Below are 21,877 nucleotides of genomic sequence, written 5' to 3' on the forward strand. Positions count from 1 at the left end.
GTTATAAGTGTCCAAACATGTTCCAGAGTTCCAAAATAGTTTATTGCAATTGATCTTTCCAGCTTAATGGTTGACTCAGCAGAGTGACTGACCCCAGATCTTTGTAGCCTGTCATTTTGCTTGTTGTCACACCTACTCTGTATTTTTAAGTAATGTCATTAGGTGCATACCTATTTAGGATTGTTAATGTCTCCTTGATTAATTGACTTGTATCATCATAGAATATCCTTCTTTTTCCTCTGGTAATTCTTATTGTCTTTAAGTTCACTCTGTCTAATATGAATATAGCCACGCCAGTTTTCTTATTATTAGTGTTTGTGCGAGGCAGTTCTTAATGTCAACCTATTTCTATTTAATATACATCTCTATAAATTGCTTTTTAAAATACAATCCGAAAATCTCAGACTTCTATTTAGAGTGTTTAAGACCATTAATATATAATGCAAATATTGACTTTTTCGGTTTAAAGCCTACTGTTTAATTTGTTTTACTGTTTATCTCCTCTACTTTTTCCTTCGCTTCTCCTTTCCTGCCTCTTTTGGGTTGATTGAGTTTTACATGTTTTTTTTTTTAATTGAAAATTAAAATTTTCCTGTCTCCTCTTGTTTTTTGTTTGTTTTGTTTTGATTTTTGGTATAACTATATTTTTTCAAATGGTTACTCTAGGGAAAACAATATGCTTTCTCAGCTTATCAGTTTATCTTGCATTACTGTCATACCAATTCATAATAATGTAAGAACATTATAACTCCCATCCTTTGTGCAATTGTCATGTATTTTACTTCTACATGTTATATACCCAAAATATAGGTAACATTTTTGCTTTAAGCAATCAACGGTCTCTTAAAGGAAAAATAGTATATTTACCTACATACTTACTATTTCCAGCGCTCTTCATTCCTTCCTGTAGACATGAATTTCTATCTAACTGGCATCATTTTCCTTTTAGCCTGAAGAACTTTTACCATTTTTTTTTATAGTACAGGTCTACAAGTAATGAATTCTCTCGACATTCAGTTATCCTGAAATAATTTTATTTCATTTTCACTTTTGAAAAATATTTCCCCCACATAATGTTAAGACAGATTTTCTTTCTTTCAGCACTTTAAAAATATTATTCCACTGTCATGTTCTTTTTTCCTGATAAAAAGTCAGCTATCATTCTTTTCTTTTTTAAAATAAATTTAATTAGTTATTTATTTTTGGCTTTGTTGGGTCTTCATTGCTGCATGCAGGCTTTCTCTAGCTGTGGCGAACAGGGGCTACTCTTCAGCGCGGTGCACAGGCTTCTCATTGCGGTGGCTTCTCTTGTTGCAGAGCACGGGCTCTATGCACGCAGGCTTCAGTAGCTGTGGCACGTGGGCTCAGTAGTTGTGGCTCACGGGCTGTAGAGCGCAGGCTCAGTAGTTATGGTGCAGGGGCTTAGTTGCTCTGTGGCATGTGGGATCTTCCCGGACCGGGGCTCGACCCCATGTCCCCTTCATTGGCAGGTGGATTCTTAACCACGGCACCACCAGGGAAGTCCTCAGCTATCACTCTTGTTATTTCTGTGTATGGTATGTCTTTTTTGTTTTCCTACTTTTTAAAGATTATCTATGTTTGGTTTTCAGCATTTGACTATGACGTGCCTAGGTGTGACCTTCTTTGTATTTATCCTGCATGTGTGTGTGTGTGTGCACATGTGTGTGCATGTGCGTGCGCTGGTTTGGGGGTGGGGGGTAACACACAATGAGGCCGGACAAAGATCAAGAGAAAAGCTAGAAGAGTTTTACAGTTTTGTTATATCACACTTCACACCATACAGGACCACTCGGGGGAAACACTAGAGTTGGTCACCAGGAAGAAGGCAAGGCAGGAACTGTGGGCAAGAGCTTTGTGGTTTCCCCAGGAATGAATGGGTGAGGCAGGGTAAGACTGGCTAACTTGAATATTTCAATAAGCTTTGGAGCATAGGAGCTGTCCCTGCATGTCTTATATCTGGTCTTGGGCGATTAGGGTGGGTATATAGTGGCCCAGAGTTGAAGAGTCCGATAAGTGAAGTGGTTGAGGGTGTGGACTAGATTGGCTGTTTAAGAGAACTGACTGGCCTTTAGCCAGGGCCAAAACTGGGTCAAGAGAGCATTTTTAAGGAACTGTATTCTGGAGTCACTAAGGCTCTTGGACCCACGACTTATTTTTAATCACACCTTGACAATTGTTGGCCAGTATTTCTCCAAACCTATTTGTTAAACTGCTCGATACTACCTCGCAGGTTATTACATATATTCATTTATTATTTTTCTCAATCGTTTTTCCCTCTTTGCTCTTCAATTTGGATAATTTCCATGAACCTGTCTTCAAGTTCTCTGATCCTTTTTCTTTTTTTTGCAGTGTTTAATCTTAAGCCTACCCATGAAATTGGTTTTTAAAACTTTCATCTCTCCTAAAATTCCCCACATCTTCATCCTTTGTATATATCCATTCCTATTGTTTCTTTAACATATTTATAATTATTTCATTTTTAAATAAATTTTATTTATTTATTTTTGGCTGCAGTTGGGTCTTCGTTGCTGTGTGCAGGCTTTCTCCAGTTGCAGTGAGCAGGGGCTGCTCTTCATTGCGGCACGTGGGCTTCTCACTGCGGTGGCTTCTCTTGTTGTGGAGCACGGGCTCCAGGTGCACAGGCTCTAGGCACACAGTTGTTGTGGCTCGCTGGCTATCAAGCGCAGGCTCAGTAGTTGTGGCGCACGGGCTTAGTTGCTCCACGGCATGTAGGATCTTCCCGGACTGGCATCGAACCTGTGTCCCCTGCATTAGCAGGGGGTTTCTTAACCATTGCACCACCAGGGAAGTCCCTATAATTATTTTAAAATTCTTATTCAATAATTTCAACATCTTGGTTGCCTGCAGATCTCTTGATTTTTTCCCCCTTGTTTTTGTGTCCTATATTCATTCCTGTTTCTTACGTCTGATTTGTGATTGTATACTGGATATTCTGAGTGATATATTGTAGAGACTCTGGATTCATTAATTTTCCCATAAAAACTGTTGAGTTGTAGTAGGGAGTTAAGTTACTATTGGATCACCTTGATTCTTCAAAGGTTTGACTTTACACTTGATTAGAGTGGTTCTATTTTAGTTTTGCCCTTAGTCCTAGGGCCTAGACCCGAGTTCAGCGGAAAGTCCCAAATATTTACTGAGCCTCTCTAACTTGGTGAGACATAATGCCAAACTTTTCCTCCCCAGCACCAGACATCTGCTGAGCTTTTCCAGCCTTCCAGCTGTTGCTTTGTTTGGCCCTCTTGGAATCCTGCTTTGTTCCAAGTATGATTTAGGAGTCAGCCAAGGATTTGAGGGGAGTATGCATGGCAAATTCAAAGCTCTGTGGCTTCCTCCTTTCTGGGATTTTCCGCCTTCAATTTCCAGCTGCTTGGGCAGCCTCTGAACTCTGACTTGGTTCCTCAGCCCTGTAGAACAGCCACTTTTTGTTTTATTCCCTGTGGGCCACATGAGGAATAGTTGCTTAAATGTGGATCTTATCCAGTGTGTTTCTCTTCTTTCAGTGGTTGAGTCCCCTCCAGTTTTTGCCTGTCTCTGGTCACTTTCCAGTGCATTTCAACAATGTATATAGTTACTGGTTGGTCTGATACAATGCTCTTGCCACTGATGGAAGCCAGACTATAATCCAACTTCTTTTTACCTCTTTATCTGGTTGATGGTTATACAAGTGTGTTTACTTTGAAAATCTATCAAGGTGTATGTTTATGTACTTGTACCTTCAAATGCTATACATCAATAGTAATTTTCTTACAAGAAAAAAGTGGTTTCATGTGGGCACCCAGTTTAAAACCCGTCAGGGGCTTTCTGGTGGCTCTGGATCAACTCAGATCCCCACTCCAGCACCTCACTCCTGGCCATGACTCCAGCCCCCGAGGTTCACTTGCAGCTCCTTAAATGAGATACACCAGCTCTCCATCCTCCCTGTATCCCCACCTCCCTCATTCTACATAGATAATGCCTACCGATTCCCCAAACTTGAGTTTAAGCATCCTCTCCTTGTAGAAGCGTTTCCTGACCACCAAATCCCTCCTTCCCTCCTCCACCGTAGGTGCCCTCTGTCATGTTCTCACAGCCACAAGGTCCCTCTGCCCAACCTCCACCTCTGCAAGCGCTCCCATTACACCAGCTTGCAGTGTCCAGTGAGCACCTGAATGGCAGGAACCGTATCTTCAACCTCACATCCAGCCCCAGTGTAGGAGCTCAGAGAATTTGCAAAATGAACAAAGTCCAGGCCATCCTTCCTGTTATGGTTAGTGCTTCTGGGGCAGCTTGCCTGCCAGATCCTGCCTGGGGCAGTTCCCCAAACTTGGGGACCTAGGAGAGGCCTGGGTGCTCCCCTGAGAATCTAGAGAATTGGCTGCACCTGGACCAGCTGCTCACCAGACAAGGCGTTCAGGTAAAGCTCTTCCTCCTGTCCAGGCCTGCTGCTTCTGTCAGATGGAGGGATGGAACTTCAACCTCTAACGACTTACCTTTCCTAAGCATAAAAGCTGAATGACGGACCAGACGGTTTTAAAGAAGAGAAGGAAAAGTTTATTGTGTCGAGCAGACCTTATTTTCATTATAGTACCAGAAAATTCGTTATCAATCCATTTCAGGCACAGAGGGCTCTGCAGACATTTACTGCCCCGGTGCTTGTTCCCAAGCAAGGGGCAGCGCCTGGACCTTTGTTGCATTTAATGGAACAGGATTACAGTAAAATAGGAGAGTTACAAAGTTGTTTTTTTTTTTTAAGTACACTGTTTCTTTAAAAATTCTAATATTTTTCTTCGTTTTTCCATGTTTACCTCATTATTAGCAAAAACAACTGGTTGGAAACCACTGTACTTGATAATCTTTTCTCAAATTGCTGACCTTAGGTTAATGTATTTTGCTATTTTTATTCTGAAGAGGAATTATGTCCATTTCTCTGGAAATCTAAAAGGTGACACGTAAGGCAATGCATAAATTACAGGTGGGATGAAGGCCTTGGCTCAAACCCTAACTTGTGTCCTACTTAAATCCGCCGCATTTGGCCTCTGTGTTGCTAGGTAATTGGATAAGACTCAGGAGCTGGCCTCACTTTCGGACTGCTTCTGGGGAGCATGCAGGTGCCTGAAGCTGATTTCGTGGTTTGTTTTTATAAGCTGTCAGCACTCAGTGACACCCTGACAGGGAGAGATCCTCTACTCAGTGCCCTGACTCACCGCCACCCAAAAGCGTCATTTCTGTATTAGATTGAGAGATCAAAGACCAAATAATGAAAGAGAAATTGGTATCCTCCAGATACTCTGAAGTACCAACAAAGCCCTGAGTTAATGTCGAATTTGTGGAATTCAGTCAGGTTATTACCAAAGTCCTGATAAAGATCCTTGCTCACTATAGCAAGACTGGGAAAATAGGAATTTAAATTAAAAAGGTTATCCCACCACACTAGACACAAAACAGCAACACTCAGGTTGATTAACCCTTATCATCCCACGTGTCCCCATAAAATCAAATGCTTAAAAAACTAATTATTAAAATTACACAATGGAATATATTTAAATAACTTTGCACACAACACACCCTCCATTGTTACCGAGAGAAAACTTTGCCAAAACATTTCCACTTCCATGATATTTGATACCACAGCACGAACATTTTACTCAGAAAAATGCACGAGATGTCCTCTTGAAACCCTTGAGTTGAATTATTTCTTTTAATCATCCATGGTAATTTCAGGAAAAAAACAAAACAAAACTGCTTTCAAGTAGCCAAATTTACTCCCAAGGGGGTGTCAGGGAGGAGGAACCACCTTATACTCGCTGCTGTGAGGGCGGAGTGTGACCCGTTCGAAGTTACGAGGTCAGTAAAGTGGAATTCCCAGCTGAAGGAAACTGGGATTTTCATTTCCCTTCCAGTCTCTTCTGGAAACCGCACTGCTGTCCCTGGCCGTCAGCCCTTCACGCAGCAACCCTGCAACCAGACAGACATTGTTCGTTCCATCAGACCTTTCACAGGGCTCATGATATGAAGGCGTGAGGACAGCAGAGTCGATTAAGCTCCTTTCTTGGAAACTACTACCTGGTTTTTATGAGATCTTTGCTCCCCACCGCCCCCCGAGCTGAGCTCACACAGTATGTGGGCCTACCAGATGCACGTGCGCTTGGTAGGCAGGCAAACAGCTCTACGTTTCAATTTGAAGTGCCGTTTTGACAGGTTCAGCACGCCCTCAGGCGTGTGGAAAACTGCCGCACCAGCGCTCTCAGTGTGGCAAGTATTCAGGACGCTTTTAAACGAAAACACAGGCACGTCCCCGCAGCTCTGAGAGCAGGCCGCGTGCACCCGTTCTGACCTACATCAAATACCACTGTTCGCAGGACATAAAAACCCACACTGTTGCGTGTTGTTCTGATGTGTCACATTATGTCACATCGCTCTGGCACTGATTCAGAAAGAAAAAGTTTCCACTATGGCATGATGAAGGGGAAAGAAATCCATTACGTATGAAAAGATGGTTGAAAACAACGTATTGCGAGGAGTTTCCAGAAGCTTGCACTTCTCGGTGAAATCAGTTCGTGTTTCTTGTGAAAAATCTCTATCTTTCCCGTCACAATTTGCTTTCATACGGTAGAGAGAACAAAGCTGACCAAGACCGAATTTTAGTGGCGGTATCATTTCCCAGGGCGCTAGAGGTTCGTTTTGGAAGTTGCTCATGCCACGCGAACCAAGATATTCCTGGCACGAGAAGGAGGGCCCTAGGCCATTTCAGAAGCAAGCGGGGTCTCGCATGTTTAGATTCAACTGTTAATAAGACTTAAATATAGGGTGGTGACAAAGAAGGGGCAACGAGGACACACACACACTACACACAACGGATTTCACCTCCTCATGTACGATACGCGTCAGGGCCCAGGCAGAAAGACGTGGAAAGGTGGCCTGTTCCACGTCCCAAGGGAACCAGCGTTTAGAAAGCACATCCCAGTGACTTTTGTTATTTCCCGCTCAACCTCCCAGAAAATGAAGTGGGAAAACGCACAACTGCGCCCGTGGTTGTAGACAGAAGTGGCAGCGGCAGTGGCAGCCTCTCTGAAGGCTTAATTAACCCTCAGATGGACCTGAGTGAATGTTTTCCACTCTCATTGATTCTATCCCTTTAGCTGCTCTGACCTGGGGAGGAACAGCGTGGGGGGAACTCACGCTAGAGCCTTTGTCAACAGCGACACCTCTGAGGGACCTTTACGGTCTTGGATCGATTTATCTAAAAATCTTTCGGGCTCCCTCCTCCCCAGTTTTTTAATGGACCTACGAAAGCACGCTCCAAAGCTCCCTTGGACTAAGAGACTCCCGAGCTAACTGGCGTGTGAATATAGAAAACATGAATTCCTCGGTATTTGTCCTAAGACTTTGGAAGGAGGCACACAGTGCTCCGCTGCCGTGCCCTGCAGCCTGGGCAGCCGGGGGGCAGGACCTGCAGCCTTACAGCCACGCAGGCCGACAGCACCCACAAGACTCCTCGTGGGCGCCTCCCGGCCCTGCCCACCCAGCAGGAAAGGCTGCTGCGGAAGCCCCCTTCTGGGCTGCTGAAGTGAAGACACGAAAAGCCATGACCAAAGGGCCAAACCTGCTTCACGATGCAACTCTGTGGAGTCAGAACGGGTGGAACGCTGGCAATTTCTGCAAGTCAAAGGCAGCCCACCACACTAAACTAAAAGGAATATAGAACAGTGTACAGAAAAAAGGGAATTATACAAGCAGAATCTCTCCCGATCTCAGATCTGGGAGTCTTCCGTAGAGAAAAGTCAAAGCCAACTTCCCCTGGGTCTGAGAGACGAAAATCCTGTGGAGAAGAAGAGGGTAAATGATGCGGTGACCTTCCTGAGGGAGCCCTGAGCCCTTCAGGATGGATCACTAGAGGGGCTTACTATGGCTGTATCCAGTAAGGAAATAACAGACTTCTTTTTTAAGAAAGTGGGAAGAGAAAAGCAAAGACTTTCACAAATTAAAAAACTGCTTACAAAACAATTACTTAAAAAGTTCACTGGGGCTGGGTGGAGAATAAGGATAACGTCTTCATTTCCAATTAGTCACAACGGTACCGACGGTCTATAAAAGAGAACGGCCGATCTCCGGCCCTCCTTGCCCTCACCCCAGCGTTCCAGAGCCTCCTACTCCTGACATTTTCCCTACCCCCAGCCCAACCCACCCCCATCCTAACCCCAAATTAACCTGCCCCGAGCTGAGCCTGAAGACACATGATTGTTGGCTGGGTTTCAATTTGACAGTGAACCTGATGCTGGGGAAGGGCACAGGGGAACGCTGGCGCAAACCCCGAGGTGCGCAGACCTTGGGCAAAGCTTCTGACGGCCGATGTGGGTGGCACCTGCCCTGCGGCCCAGGCTGCAGACTGAGCTCCGCTGCCCATAGGCTGAGGTAAGGAAGGACGCGGTGGCTCTGGCTGGTGGCTTCCCGAGACACTGTGGCACGTGTGGGCTCCTGGGTGTGAGCACCACAGGGCTCGTTTTCTTCCAGTTGCCTCTGCCATCTTCCCTTCTGGTTAGAAGCCTGCTCTTTATAGAGTCCCCCAAAGATCAGCCCCTTGTCTTCCTCTGAGGTATGAATCCAGTGGAGCCTTGACTCCAGAGATCCAGAGCCGCCAGCGTGCAGGAGTCATAATGAACGGTGCAGCACACCTGCCCAGCCAGTTCATCAGCAGTTGTATAGACAGATTGGAAAAAGCTAGCATTTAATATAAAAAGTGTTCTTCAAATGGTGTCATTCCCTATCCTCCTCTGGAGATCATAATTCTTCACGCTTCTGAGGTCCTACGGAAAAGGAGAACAATTGAAAAGAAAAGGAATTATTGTCAAGTTATAAAAGTACAGACTAGGGACTTCCCTGGCGGTCCAGTGGTGAAGAATCCGCCTTCCAACGCAGGGGACGCGGGTTCGCTCCCTGGTTGGGGAACTAAGATCCCACACGCCACGGGGCAACTAAGCCCGTGCGCCTGAGCCCGCGTGCCGCCAACTACAGAGCCCATGCGCCCTGGAGCCTACGCGTCCCAACTAAGAGCCCACAGGCTGAAACGAAAGATCCCGAGTGTTGCAATGAAGACCCGACACAGCCAAAAAAAAAAAAGTACAGACCAGGCATTTTCTGGTACGAAACCTATTATTTGTGCCCCTACCTCCGCTGTATCTCTCTTTTTAAATTTTTAGGAGCTTTGATTTAGTGTGTTTGTGTTATATTTTGAAAGCAAAAACAAAGTAAAAAAGACATTTTTATTTTTAAGAACATGGAAACTACCTGCATACCCCTAACTCCATCTAAATATTGTTTTCACAAGTACAATATTTATTTCTAGGAAAAATGCATATATTTTTAGTCAGGATTCTTCTTTTTTTTACTTAATAACATATAAACATTTTCCTATGTAGCAGTGTAGCTCATTTACTATTTTCTATTTTTGGGTGTTTAAAACTGTTTGTTAATGCCTTTGGTTTGCAAGTAATAATAAAATAAATTTCTCCATGTATATAACTTTCTTCTTGTATTGAATTATTTCTTTCAAGGTAAATTCTCAAGAGAGAGAAATTACTGGGGATATAAGCATTTTAATGGCTCCTGATGATCGACTGACTGCCTTCTAACAAGGATTGTTCTAGTGCACAAAGCTTCAGCAAGGTTCATCACCATCTCCCTCAACAAATGGCATTATCAATATGTACGTTTTTTTCTATGTAGCATGTATTAATGATAGATTCCTTTAATTTGATTACTGTTTCCTCAAATTCATTTATATTTGTGTTTTCCTCTTATTTAAACAGTATGTCTACATTCTTTGCCCATTTATCTATGGAAATCCTTGAGGTTTTACTCATGAACTTAATTATTTTTATGGTGAATATCCAACCTTTTAGCTGTGATTTTAATATCATGCCATAGTCTTCAGAATCACTCAAGATCCATGTTCTATAACTGCTTTTTGAGAATTCGTTTTGAGCTGAATAAATTAAAATCCAGAGCCCAGCTTATTAATGCGTTTACAAAAGGTCACTTTTGTATTCTACTTATTTTTTTAGAATGGCTACCATTCGAGATGTACATATAGTGGGGAAGACATTATATGAAGATTTAGTCCTTAGAATACTTTTTTTCCAATCAATACGTTCTCTGTATTGATCCTAAATGGGTTCATTCACTAGTGCCTGGACAGATTTAATTAAAAATCAAGGAATCTGACAAGAGGTCCCCCAAATAATGTCAGGTTTGGCTTGTGTATCACAAAACTCATGAACCTAAATAACAATAATCACAATGAAAGCAGTCTTTCTTCAAAAAAAGAAAGAAAGAGAAAGAAAGAAGGAAAAAAGGGCAGCAATTGCATTAATAAATACGGTTTAGAACCCAACTGAATAAGGAAAGTGAACAATATACACTAGCAGATGTCAGGATGGAAGGATGAAATAACTGTTTCTTCTAGTCCTTTTATTCATTATTCTGCTCTTGCAACAAACAGAAATCAGACAGGCCAAGAAGTACTTGCCTAAAGCCAAGAGGCTGTACGTACCTTCTCGGCTCGGTTCTTGTGCCGGTGCGTCTTTATGAAGTGCTCCTGTTTCCTTCTCCTCCTGAAAGCGTGTCTGTAGCTGTTTGATCTCCTGATCATAGTCCTGCCACTCTGGGACAATTCGAACAGCAGCCTCCAGCTTGGGCTCTTTGGTCATTGGATTATTACACTGTGAAAACCAAAATAACACACTTCAACGGAGCTGAAGGAAGCGTATGTTACACAGAATTCAAAGGTGTTTCTGTTCTTGGGTTACAAGTCCTTACTGGACAAAAAGAACAATACAGAGGAAGCAAACGATATTAGCAGAAGCAGTGTGGTAGTGAGTGTGCTGTACAAAGCTTCTGCAAAGAAGCTGTGGAGCGCTACTGGAAGGCAGGAAAAGAAACTGGAAACGTTACAAGGCACAGAGTGATCTGGAAGATCAGTGGAACTTCACCAATTCTAAGTAGTGAAAACAACCCCATCACATACTGGAGGATTTGGCTTCCTGCTGAGGTTGCTGTAAGAAGTTCTGCAGTCCCTGAACTACACAGTTAAAGAGAAAGACTAAATTATCTAGTCCTCCATCAGACTGGACGAAGATGCAGAAAAGAGCCGCCGACAACTTACCAAATCAATTGTTTTTGCCCTTTTCTTAGAGGCATCGTCACACCATGTTTCACACCAAAGCCATTCTTGAGGGAGTGATTTAATTGGCACCTGGTGGATCATGTTATTGGGCAAATCCTGTTCGGAAGAGAAGATAAAAACACAACAATCTAAAGTTCTAGGGGAATAAACAACAAGGTCCTACTGTAGAGCAGAGGGAACTATATTCAATATCCTGTGATAAACCATAATGGAAAAGAATATGAAAAAGAAAAAATATACATACGTATAACTGAATCACTTTGCATTACAGCAGAAATTTAACACATTGTAAATCAACTATACTTCAATAAAATATAAAAGAAAATGTTTAGAAATAAAGTCCTAGGGGAAATTTAAATAAATGCACAGCAAATTAGCTGCTCATTACATATCACATGTCAATCACAAATTTTTAAAACAGAAAGGGTCAGTACGAAAAACCTTAGAGAAACTAAAATATTTATTTCCGGTGTTTTTAAAAACCACATAGTTTAGAGGATCCATAAAGTATCTACCCACAATAAGCATCTGAAAAACTTTAGCTTAAAACTCACAAATAGCCCGCATCTAGATTCCCTCCATGAGGGCAATTCTAAGAAAAACAGTACTGCCTTCTAAAAGCCAATTAAGCATCGAGTGTGGCTCTTGTACTTCAAGGTTTTGCTTAAAGGAAGTGCTGAATCCACCTTGTCTACTGAGGCTTGATCCCAAGTAGATGAAGCCCACATGTTTTCTAGCCAGCTGTACTCTATGCTTTGAAGCTTTTCTCTCAGGAAAACTTGTGCGTTTGACACAGTAAAACGTTCCATTGTCCAAAGACACAAACAACCAATACGATCCGATAATTTCACTTCTGGGTATATACACAAAAGAACTGAAAGCAGAGACTCAAACGGATACCTGTACACCGATGTTCATAGAGGCATTATTCACAAGTCAAAAGATGGAAATAAGCCAAATGTCCATCAACAGATGAATATCCAAACAAAATGTATATACATACAATGAAATAGTATTTGATCTTAACAGGAAGAAAAGTTAAGATACATGCTACATGCATGGATGAATCTTGAAAAAAATCATGCTAAGTGAAATAAAACAAACACAAAAGGAAAAATATTGTATGATTCCAAAAGTACCTGGAATAAGCAAATGCATACTGACAGAAAATAGAATAGAGGTCACCAGGGGCTGGGGGCAGGAGAAAAGGGGGGTTAACTGTTTAATGGGTACAGAGTTTCTGTTTGGGATGATGAAACAGTTCTGGAGATGGACAGCTGCACACTGTGAAAGTACTTAATCCCACTGAACATTTAAAAATAGTTAAAATGGTAAATTTTACCACAGTAAAAAATAATCAAGGTAAAATACAGATACCTTCGGACAACAAAAACTGAATTTGTTACTAGTGAACACTAAGTAAAGGACCATCTTCAGGCAGAAGGAAAATGATCCAATATGGAAGCCCAGAAATGCAGGGAAGAATGCAGAGTAACCAAAAGGGTAACTATGTGAGTGAGTTCAAATTTAAATAGATACTGACTGTATTAAACAAGAAGAATAACTTCTTCTGGGGTTTAAAATATAGACAGATCTAAAATACATGGCAACAAAGTATTTAGGTTGAGATAAGGATAAATGGAGTAATGAGTTCTAAGACAATGACACTCAAAATGTAGTCTGTGGACTGGCAGCACAGTTTGCTAGGAATGCAGATTCTAAGGCCCAACCATATACCTACTGAATCAGCCTGTGGGGGATGGGGCCCAGGGATTAAGGCTTTAATAAGTCTTCAGGTGATTTTTTTATATATGCTAAAATTTGAGAAGAACTGTTCTGATGTTTTTGCACTGTCTGGTAGATGAGTAAAATACACTAATTAACATTAGCCTTTGCAAAGTGAGAAATGCATACTGTAATCTCTAGGCTAATCATTAAAAAATTATTTTAAGTGTATAGTTTAATAGAGGGAAAATGGAATTACAAAAAAATCCTCAATCAATCTGAAGGAAACTGACTAAGGAGAAAAAAGAAATACAGGACATATGGAATAAGCAGGAGGACTATGGAGAAGCCAAACTTGTTGGTGATTACATTAACTATAAATGGACTAATGTTCAAATTAAATGACTGTCACAACCACACGAAAAAACAAACCAATATAAGCTATTTGTAAGAAACAGAACTAAAACATAAGGATAAAGAATGATTGAGGGGCTTCCCTGGTGGCGCAGTGATTGAGAGTCCGCCTGCCAACGCAGGGGACACAGGTTCGTGCACCGGTCCAGGAGGATCCCACATGCCACGGAGCGGCTGGGTCCGTGGGCCATGGCCGCTTAGCCTGTGCGTCCAGAGCCTGTGCTCCGCAACGGAAGAGGCCACAACAGTGAGAGGCCCGTGTACCGCAAAAAAAAAAAAAAAAAAAAAAAAAAGAATGATTGAGAACAGAAGGATAAAAAAATATACCATGCAACACTAACTAAAAGGAAAACCAGCATAGCTGCACTAATACTAGATGAAGCACACTTTAAGCCCCTGCCCAAAAAGCATTAACAGAGATAATAAAAGGTTAATTTGTCAGACATATATATGACTTCTAAGTTTTTAGGCAATGAATGATAGCCTCTAAGCACATCAAGCAAAATTTGACAAAACCAAAGACAAGAAAGATTTCACAATATGGAAAGAGATTTTAGCACAATTCTCACAGTAAATAATAGAAAAACAGACAGACAAAACACACACAACATACCACTAAACCTCACCTAATGGACATACATAGAAAAACATTATACCTAACATCTGCAGAATATAAAACCAGTTGAAATGTTTACCAAAACTAATCATATCTGGGTCAGCTCAACAAGCAAAGCTCAACAAACTTCAAATGGCTGAGATCATACACAATACTTTCTCAGACTAGAGCAACTGGGCTAGAACAACAACAACAAAAAAAACCCTGGAAAATCTCCATGTATATAGTGAAAGAAACAAGAGGGGAATTTAAATATCTATTAATGAAGGCAGTAATGGAGGAACTGAGAAACACAAAAGACATACAGAAAACAAGTAGGAAATTGGCAGATGTAAATCCTACCACACTAATAATTACATTAAATGTAAACTCTAACTGAAAGCCACATGGGTTGCCAGCTCACATCTATCAATTTGACAGATTAACAATAAGTAGTACTCAAAATTACATAGAGCATCAGGAATTCTTACACTGCTGATGGGAGTATAAATCAGAACTACTTTGGAAAACTCTTTGGAATTATCTAGTAAAGATAAAGATGGACCAATCTGATGACCCAGCAATTCAACTTGTAGTTGTACACAAAATTGAAATACGTATACATGTGCATCAACCAAGACATGTGCATAAACAATGATCACAGCAGCATTATCTGTAGAAGACAAAAATGGAAAACAACCCAAATGTACAATAAACAAAACATACTACCACTTCACACAACAACATGGATGAATCTCACTAACATAACATTAAGCAGAAGAAGTTAGACTCAAGAGTACATCTTGTATAATCCCACTGAGACAGGCAGAAAAACACAGGTAAAACTATAGTGTTTAAGGATACACGTGTAAGTAGTAATTCAATACAGAAAAGCAATGGAGCGATTACCACAAAAGTCAGGATGCTGGATACTTCGGTTAAAGAGGGTGGTTCCCGGGATGCTACTAATGTTGTATTTCTAAAACTGGGTGGTAGTACATGGGCATGTGCTTTGTGGTAATTCATTGATGCATATGAATATGTATATATTTATAAATTTTTGTTTTGTACACTCACTTTTATGGGTGCTATGTATCACAAATGTTTAAAAATGTTTAAGGCAGACTTAAGCAAAACAAAATATGTGAAACTATGTATCTAAAACACAAACTATAATCTCACCTCTAAAAAATGTTTAGCATTAATAAACAGTGACTCATCCAAACTTCTTAAAAAACACCATGGTTGCTGATATGGGAAAAAATGGGAAATTATGATACTATATTCTATGCTGTGAATCCTGAGCTAGTTAGTTCCTAAAGAAGAGAAATACACTGACCCTAGTAGGCAGAGAGACAAATTTATCAGATTAGCTGGGTACAAAATGAAAAGATAGGGTAATGGTTCTGAGTGGCAGTGTCCTCCTTCTATCTCCCTCCCCAAACCAACCTCAGGCCCATGACATTTTTCACCACTATGTCCTCTCTTGAGGACAGATAAAAATGTCACACACACACACATACACACACACACAAATTCCTTTCCATGAAGACACAAAACACTGTCCCAACAGAGGAGATAATTGAGAAGCAAATACTACTTCATTTTCTGACACAACATTGTATACCCATCACTGAAACGGTTAACCAAAAAAATGGCCACTTACTTGATCAAGATTTGAAAGGCTGTTAGGATCCTGACTCAGACCTTGGTACTGTCCCCTGAGTCTGTCACCAGCAGCTATTTTCCTAAACTTCTTCAGATCCACGACATACAATGCACTGGACAGAGAAAATCCATTTGTTATAACCATGGATTATGGCAGGAAAAGTAACCGCACTGATTAATGGAACAGATCAGTAGGCAAACATTCCGGCTTCTCTTTGAAAAGGTAAGCTGAGGTCTACAGTGGAGCTCAGAGTCAGTCTGTGCTACTTCAAAGATGGCTAAGGAAGTTATTACAAAACCCATATTCTGGTACCACAAGCTCACTTTGTCACTGTTCTTTAAGTAACTGCCTTCCAAAGGAAATCATCTCTGACAAAAGATTCCTAGCAAATGTCAGCAGATTTGGTAATAAAGACTGATAACCATTAGTCAAAGATATCCTGATGATGTCTTAAATGTTAGAGGAAAAAAAAAAAAAAACCACCAAATGTTACAGTTCTTTTGGGCCAAGAACATAAAGTACGATACTGAAATCACCACACCCCAACATTTATCTCTACACGTGCTGCTTCCTCCGTATCTCCCTACTCTCCAAATCACACTCTGCCCAGAAAAGATAATGTAGAAAAGCAACAAATGCCCAACAGATACATTCACTGTTTAACCTAGGAGTTCTAGGAATTTATCCTACAGATATACTTGAAATATACACAATTATGTATTTAATTATTCACTACAACATTGTACGTCATAGGAAGACCATAAATAATATATATACTGGAATAATGTGTTGATGTAAAAAGGAAAAAGGTCTCTCTCCACATGTGGATATAAAGTCTACTAGAGACATCAAGTAAAAAAAGCAAGGCACAGGGGCCTCCCTGGTGGCGCAGTGGTTAAGAGTCCGCCTGCCTATGCAGGGGATACGGGTTCGTGCCCCGGTCTGGGAGGATCCCATATGCCGCGGAGCGGCTGGGCCCGTGAGCCATGGCCGCTGGGCCTGCGCATCTGGAGCCTGTGCTCCGCAACGGGAGAGGCCACAACAGTGAGAGGCCCACATACCGCAAAAAAGAAAAAAAGAAAAAAGAAAAAAAAAAGCAAGGCACAAAACTATAAATAGGATAGTATATATTTTGTGTAAAAAACAAGTCATAGTTGTTTACCTAAGAATTAAGAAAGTCTGGAAGGACACACAGTAAATTAATAGAGGATTTTATCTGTTGTGGGAGTGGAAACTGGGAAGAAGGGAGACAGAATGGGGAAGACTTCTTTTCACTGTGTATTGTTTATAATTTTTAGTTCTGAACCACATTAATGTATTACCTATTCACAACTTTAAACATACAAAATTACTTTTAAAGAACATCAAACAACAGCATTAGAAGTGCTCCTTCTTTGGCACCTGATATGATACTTCCGCCCGGATAAGTGACTGGCCCAGTAGCCCGACTTCCAGAACCTGTAGCCGTCCATCTCCCTGCGGCTGTCACAGAAAGGGGTGTAACCGTAGGGAGCACCGTCCAAACTGAAATCTCGCAGCTCTTTCAAATCTGTTCGCACAATCTGAAGAAGAGAGGATCACAGTCATCTGTTAAACAACTATGCAGACAACAGGGTCCAGAAAACACGGCGGGGAGCTCAGGATCAGCGGCACAGGCACAAGACCCAGCTCGAGCCTCACTTCCTCCACTGATTAGGCTGACCGCCCTCACTAGCATGTTAAGACGCTTAGCCTGGTGCTTGGCACAGAGTATTCCAGCATTCAAAAAAAAAAAGCGGAAATAAAGCAAATTAATAATTGCTACATTGCACAGCCTCTCTGTGACTCAGTTTCCTCATCTAAAATGGAGATCTCATAGGGTTGTCGGGAGGATTACATGAACTAACGGGGAATGATGGGGAATGACGCCTGGCACACAGTAAGTGCTCAGCAAGGATTAAGTGTGATTATATTAAAACTAGGAAAGCGTGCTTCAGGCTGAGCCAGTTGTGATATAAGTGAGCCAGAGGGGACAGAATTCCCAAGAGCTGGATGAAGCTTTGTCCAAATGACTTGCACACATTACATCACTTCCATTCAGATGAGGAACTCAGGTTTTAGCCAGCTCAGGATAAAGGAGAAAGGCTGTAGGGTAGAAGTATATTTACACTTTTTGAACTTGTATGCTCTAAAATTAGAAATTTTAATTTTCTAAAATTAAGTGTGTTCCTTTTAATTAAGTCAAATCTTGACAGCAGGATGACCTTCTGAAGAGTTCCACATTATCAAGGCCACCTACTTGCACTTCCTCTCTCTTACCCTTGTCAATAACTTCTAGCTTTTGGGCAAATAATTGGAGATGATGGCAAGCACTGTGTTAAACTGATGAATTTTCCAATTGTTAGTTTGTATGTTAAATGAACTAAATTGAAGATACAAAACTGCATACACAATGCAATCACAACTGTGTAAAAGAGGCAACGGGAACAAAGATGAAAAGGACATGTGTCGAATGTAAATTTTAAAAGTGATCACATCTGGGTGATACATTTCCATATACTCTAAATAATGTAAACTAAGCATGTATTTTTCCATAATTGGAAAGATAAAATCATGTAAAGAAGGAAAGCAAGTCCAATGCCTTTAATACAAACTGCTGAAGCCCAGTCTTTAAGAGCTTACCTGATCGGCATCCACAAACAGGAACTTGTCAACAACCAGCGGGAAGAGCACATCCAGGAAGAGGATCTTGTAACCCCAGATGATGCGCTGTTTCTCAGTCTGCTGATGAAGCCACCGGGGCCATTTGTACTGAACAAGCTCATATTGAAAATTATATTTGTTTGCCATATAAGGTATAAACTCCTATTTTGAGACACAGGGAACAACAATCATTTACTTTAAGAGAAACAAGTAAGTGAACCAACCACGATTACGGCACAAGCAAAACACATTTACCGTATCAGTGGTCTAATGAAGAAATGCGACCCTGTCTCATTCATAACTACATAAAAGAATACATATAAACTTTTGTCAAATCCCCATTTTTTTATGGCTTCTAATCACCACATGAGATGACAGAAATCTTTAAGTGAAGGCTTTTAGATAATTAATGTGTGTGTGTGTGTGTGTGTGTGTGTGTGTGTGTGTGTGTGTGTGTGTTTTTAAGGGAAACGGACTTTATCTGTCGAAACTTGATTTCAGTGAAACATTTTTTGAGCTTGACTTTAAGCCTTTCTCACCACTAGATCTAGTCCGGGGAATGACACAGCAAACCCAAGTGCTCTGAACAAGGTTGCTGCCATTAAGTCTTTCAGGCTCTACATGTAAGTACTTTCAGGGGACCAGAAGTGAATCACTTCTCTCGGAGAGATATTACTGAGTACATTAAAAGCTGCTTGAAGAAGAACAACAACAAAGATGCAAATAGATCAATTTAGATGACAAATACTAACTGATATAAAGCGGAAAACTTTCCAAGCGTGTTTTTGTTTTGCACAGATGATCCTTTACTTCCACAGATCACTGGGTAGTTGTGCATGACAGAACTAACCATCCTTCTCACTGGAAACCTGTACTGTACTCTCTAATTAAACAAGGACATGCACACTCAGAGGAAGAATGTTACTCCATCAAAACAAAAGATACAGACTCTCCTCCTATGTTATCCAAGCTTCAAACAAGTCATAATTTTGTGTTCAGTTTTATAACAACTATTCCCCTCAAACAGACCAGTCTGGAAGAATAATCCACATAGAATTATGTGGGTGAATCAGGGTAACCAAATACAAGGAAAAATTTTAAACTATACACATAACGTAGAAGTAGCGAAAGTATGTTACACTGTACATATCTCCTTAATAGGACTGTTTTCCTTTTCGAAGCCTGAGCAACAAACCTTAAACGTGGGGGACAAGTAATTCTTCAAGAACCAGAATTTCACAGGAGTCTTGGTGTTCTTCAGTACCGATAGCATCATTATGCTGTCAAAGAGAAGCAAAGAATAATAACAATTGTCCAAATCTTTTCAATCTCAACAAAGCCAAGGAGAGTCCAGCAGGAGACCACTCAGTGTTCTTTGTGGCAGAGCTAACTGGTGGCTCAATTAGACAGAGAGAGACCCTGAGTCGGGGACCATGGAAAACCGCCCTTACTCATCTTTAAAGCGTTATCACTGGACGGGGAAGGACTACTTATTACCTATAGTAACATACCGAACTGATAAAGGCACATGTTTTAATTACGTTACAGCTTTAAATAAACTGCTTCATGAACTGACACGTTAGTTAGGGTACAAATGAATCCTGGAGGCTGTGCTTAGCTGACGACATCACCCTAAAAAGAAGCTGGAAGAGCCCGGCGGCTCTGCATCCCGGCACTGCCCCCCACGGCCTGGACGGGGCCTGCCAGGGAGGAGAGCGGGGTGAGGTAAGGGGACGGCAAGTGGTTACAGCTTCAGGATTCCCTACTTTGGAAACAAACAAAAGCAAATTCTGAGTCAAGGAATTTAATTGAATTCAGTTGTTACTGACATCTGACATTACTATTCTAGGTGAGATATTATTTCTTGGGAATATGAGAGCTAAACGTGAGTAAAATGACATCTCGATTAGTTGCTATACTAGATTTGTAGTGGAAAATTACAAGGAAAAAGAACCCTGGCATTAGGAAAGTCACTCTCAGGCAAAGGCCTTCCTGACCACTGACAACAAGGCGCCCTGAGGGCCTCCCCCTGGCGACTGCTGTGTCAACCAGCCCAAGCCTGTGCCTCTCCTCCGCTCTGGCTGTGCGACCTCAGGCGAATCCTTCCACCCTCTGAATCTCAACCTGTCTATAAAACGGAATTAAGATCCCTCCTGGCTCTAGCATCCTATGAATCTTCAGAAGGCAGGTCCATGGCCCTATTCCACCTCTGTTCTCTCTGTTAACCTCCTAATTTCTGGTTTAAGCGATGCTTGGAGGACAATTAAACACCATTCTTTATGATGTGTGCACAGTGATACTGAAATATGTTTACAGCCTTGTAATAGGTACACAGATGCCTTTAGCTCTCCTTCATGAGGCTGGCTGGATCAAAACAAATACAATTATATATGGTAATCTAGTCACAATCCTTAGAGTGTGTCAAATACACAGAAGTATAACAGGCAGAATCCCATAAAACACGTACTCCCTAAATAAGAATCCTGTAACAAATTCATGCATATATTCTGAAATAACCAACGTGACTAACCGAAGAAATCTTTCATAGAGATGACCAGACGCGACAGAGAAAATATTAATTATGTCATCTTTCTCTTGTTTCACTTCCTCAGTCTTCTGTCCTCCTGTAAAGCCCCTATAACAAGAAAGGTGAAAACAAGAACACTTGAAACACTGGTACAGACACACCGCCCCAGGGGAGAGGGAAGGAGACGGTGCTTCCCCATCCCTGTTCCTTCCCGAGAGCGCGAGGCCGGCGAAAGCAGCCCACAGGACGGAGAGGTGGGGATGGCTGCCCAACGAGAGGGAGCCTGCCCATAGGGCCTCGTGTAGCTTCAGGAGAAGACTGGACACAGGCTAGTCCACAGAATGCAAGACATACAATGGAAGGTTAACTGAGCAATTACCACTCAGCTCTCCAAACAGCAGGCAAAACCCAACAGCAGTCAAGAACTAGGGCACAGAAGTAACCCCACCACGAGGGGACGATAACCTCTTTCAGTTAATCAGCGGGAAACACTCATCTAGTCTACGTACAAGTGCAAGATTTCGTTGCACAGAGCAGAATCTGAAAAGCCCAAACAGGATTATTATACTCAAAAGATGGGAGGGATGGTGCTTATATATCAGTTTTTCCTTAAAAACATTACTTCTCTAGGATGCCAGTTTACCATTTGAAGGAGTCCCAAAATCCAGATTCATTCTCATTAGTTCCGTCGCTCAGCAGGTCTTCATTCACCATGTCTGCCTTCTTCTGAACCTGCAACCAGTCACACGTGACGGATCTGATCCCCCTACTGGGTCTAACAGGCATTGGACTGATCTTCCCTGGACGCACACTGTCCACACTAGGGAGGGAATGATCCTGCCAGCAGGTACAATCCGCCCCGAGTCCAGATGTATTCAACAAACCGTGCTCATCATATCACATGAAAATCTTAAGTGTGGAGACAGCAATCTCTTTTAATTAGACAATAACTGTTTTCGGTTTGAAAAACGGGCAGAGAACCTTACGGCCTGAGTGAAATCAGAAGCACAATTCAGCAAGCTAACCGCTAGTTCTAGGGAAAGAGGGCAGCACACACGAGCT

General features: G+C 41.7%; 1 protein-coding gene across 1 annotated transcript in view; it reads right to left on the reverse strand.

Annotated features, from left to right (window-relative positions):
• Window positions 1-4,549: 4,549 nt before the first annotated feature.
• UGGT1 (UDP-glucose glycoprotein glucosyltransferase 1) overlaps window positions 4,550-21,877 on the reverse strand; it is a 100,663-nt gene continuing 83,335 nt past the window's right edge. The window contains exons 33-41 of the mRNA XM_060105781.1: window positions 21,459-21,547; window positions 20,819-20,923; window positions 19,484-19,568; window positions 18,268-18,450; window positions 17,008-17,168; window positions 15,604-15,718; window positions 11,183-11,299; window positions 10,571-10,739; window positions 4,550-8,825 (exon numbers count right to left, since the gene is read on the reverse strand). Coding sequence (XP_059961764.1) covers window positions 8,800-8,825; window positions 10,571-10,739; window positions 11,183-11,299; window positions 15,604-15,718; window positions 17,008-17,168; window positions 18,268-18,450; window positions 19,484-19,568; window positions 20,819-20,923; window positions 21,459-21,547 — 1,050 coding nt within the window. The 3' untranslated portion in view covers window positions 4,550-8,799. The remainder of the gene's footprint in view (window positions 8,826-10,570; window positions 10,740-11,182; window positions 11,300-15,603; window positions 15,719-17,007; window positions 17,169-18,267; window positions 18,451-19,483; window positions 19,569-20,818; window positions 20,924-21,458; window positions 21,548-21,877) is intronic.

The sequence above is a fragment of the Mesoplodon densirostris genome, chromosome 8 (assembly GCF_025265405.1).
Source record: "Mesoplodon densirostris isolate mMesDen1 chromosome 8, mMesDen1 primary haplotype, whole genome shotgun sequence".
NCBI classification, from domain to species: Eukaryota; Metazoa; Chordata; class Mammalia; order Artiodactyla; family Ziphiidae; genus Mesoplodon; species Mesoplodon densirostris.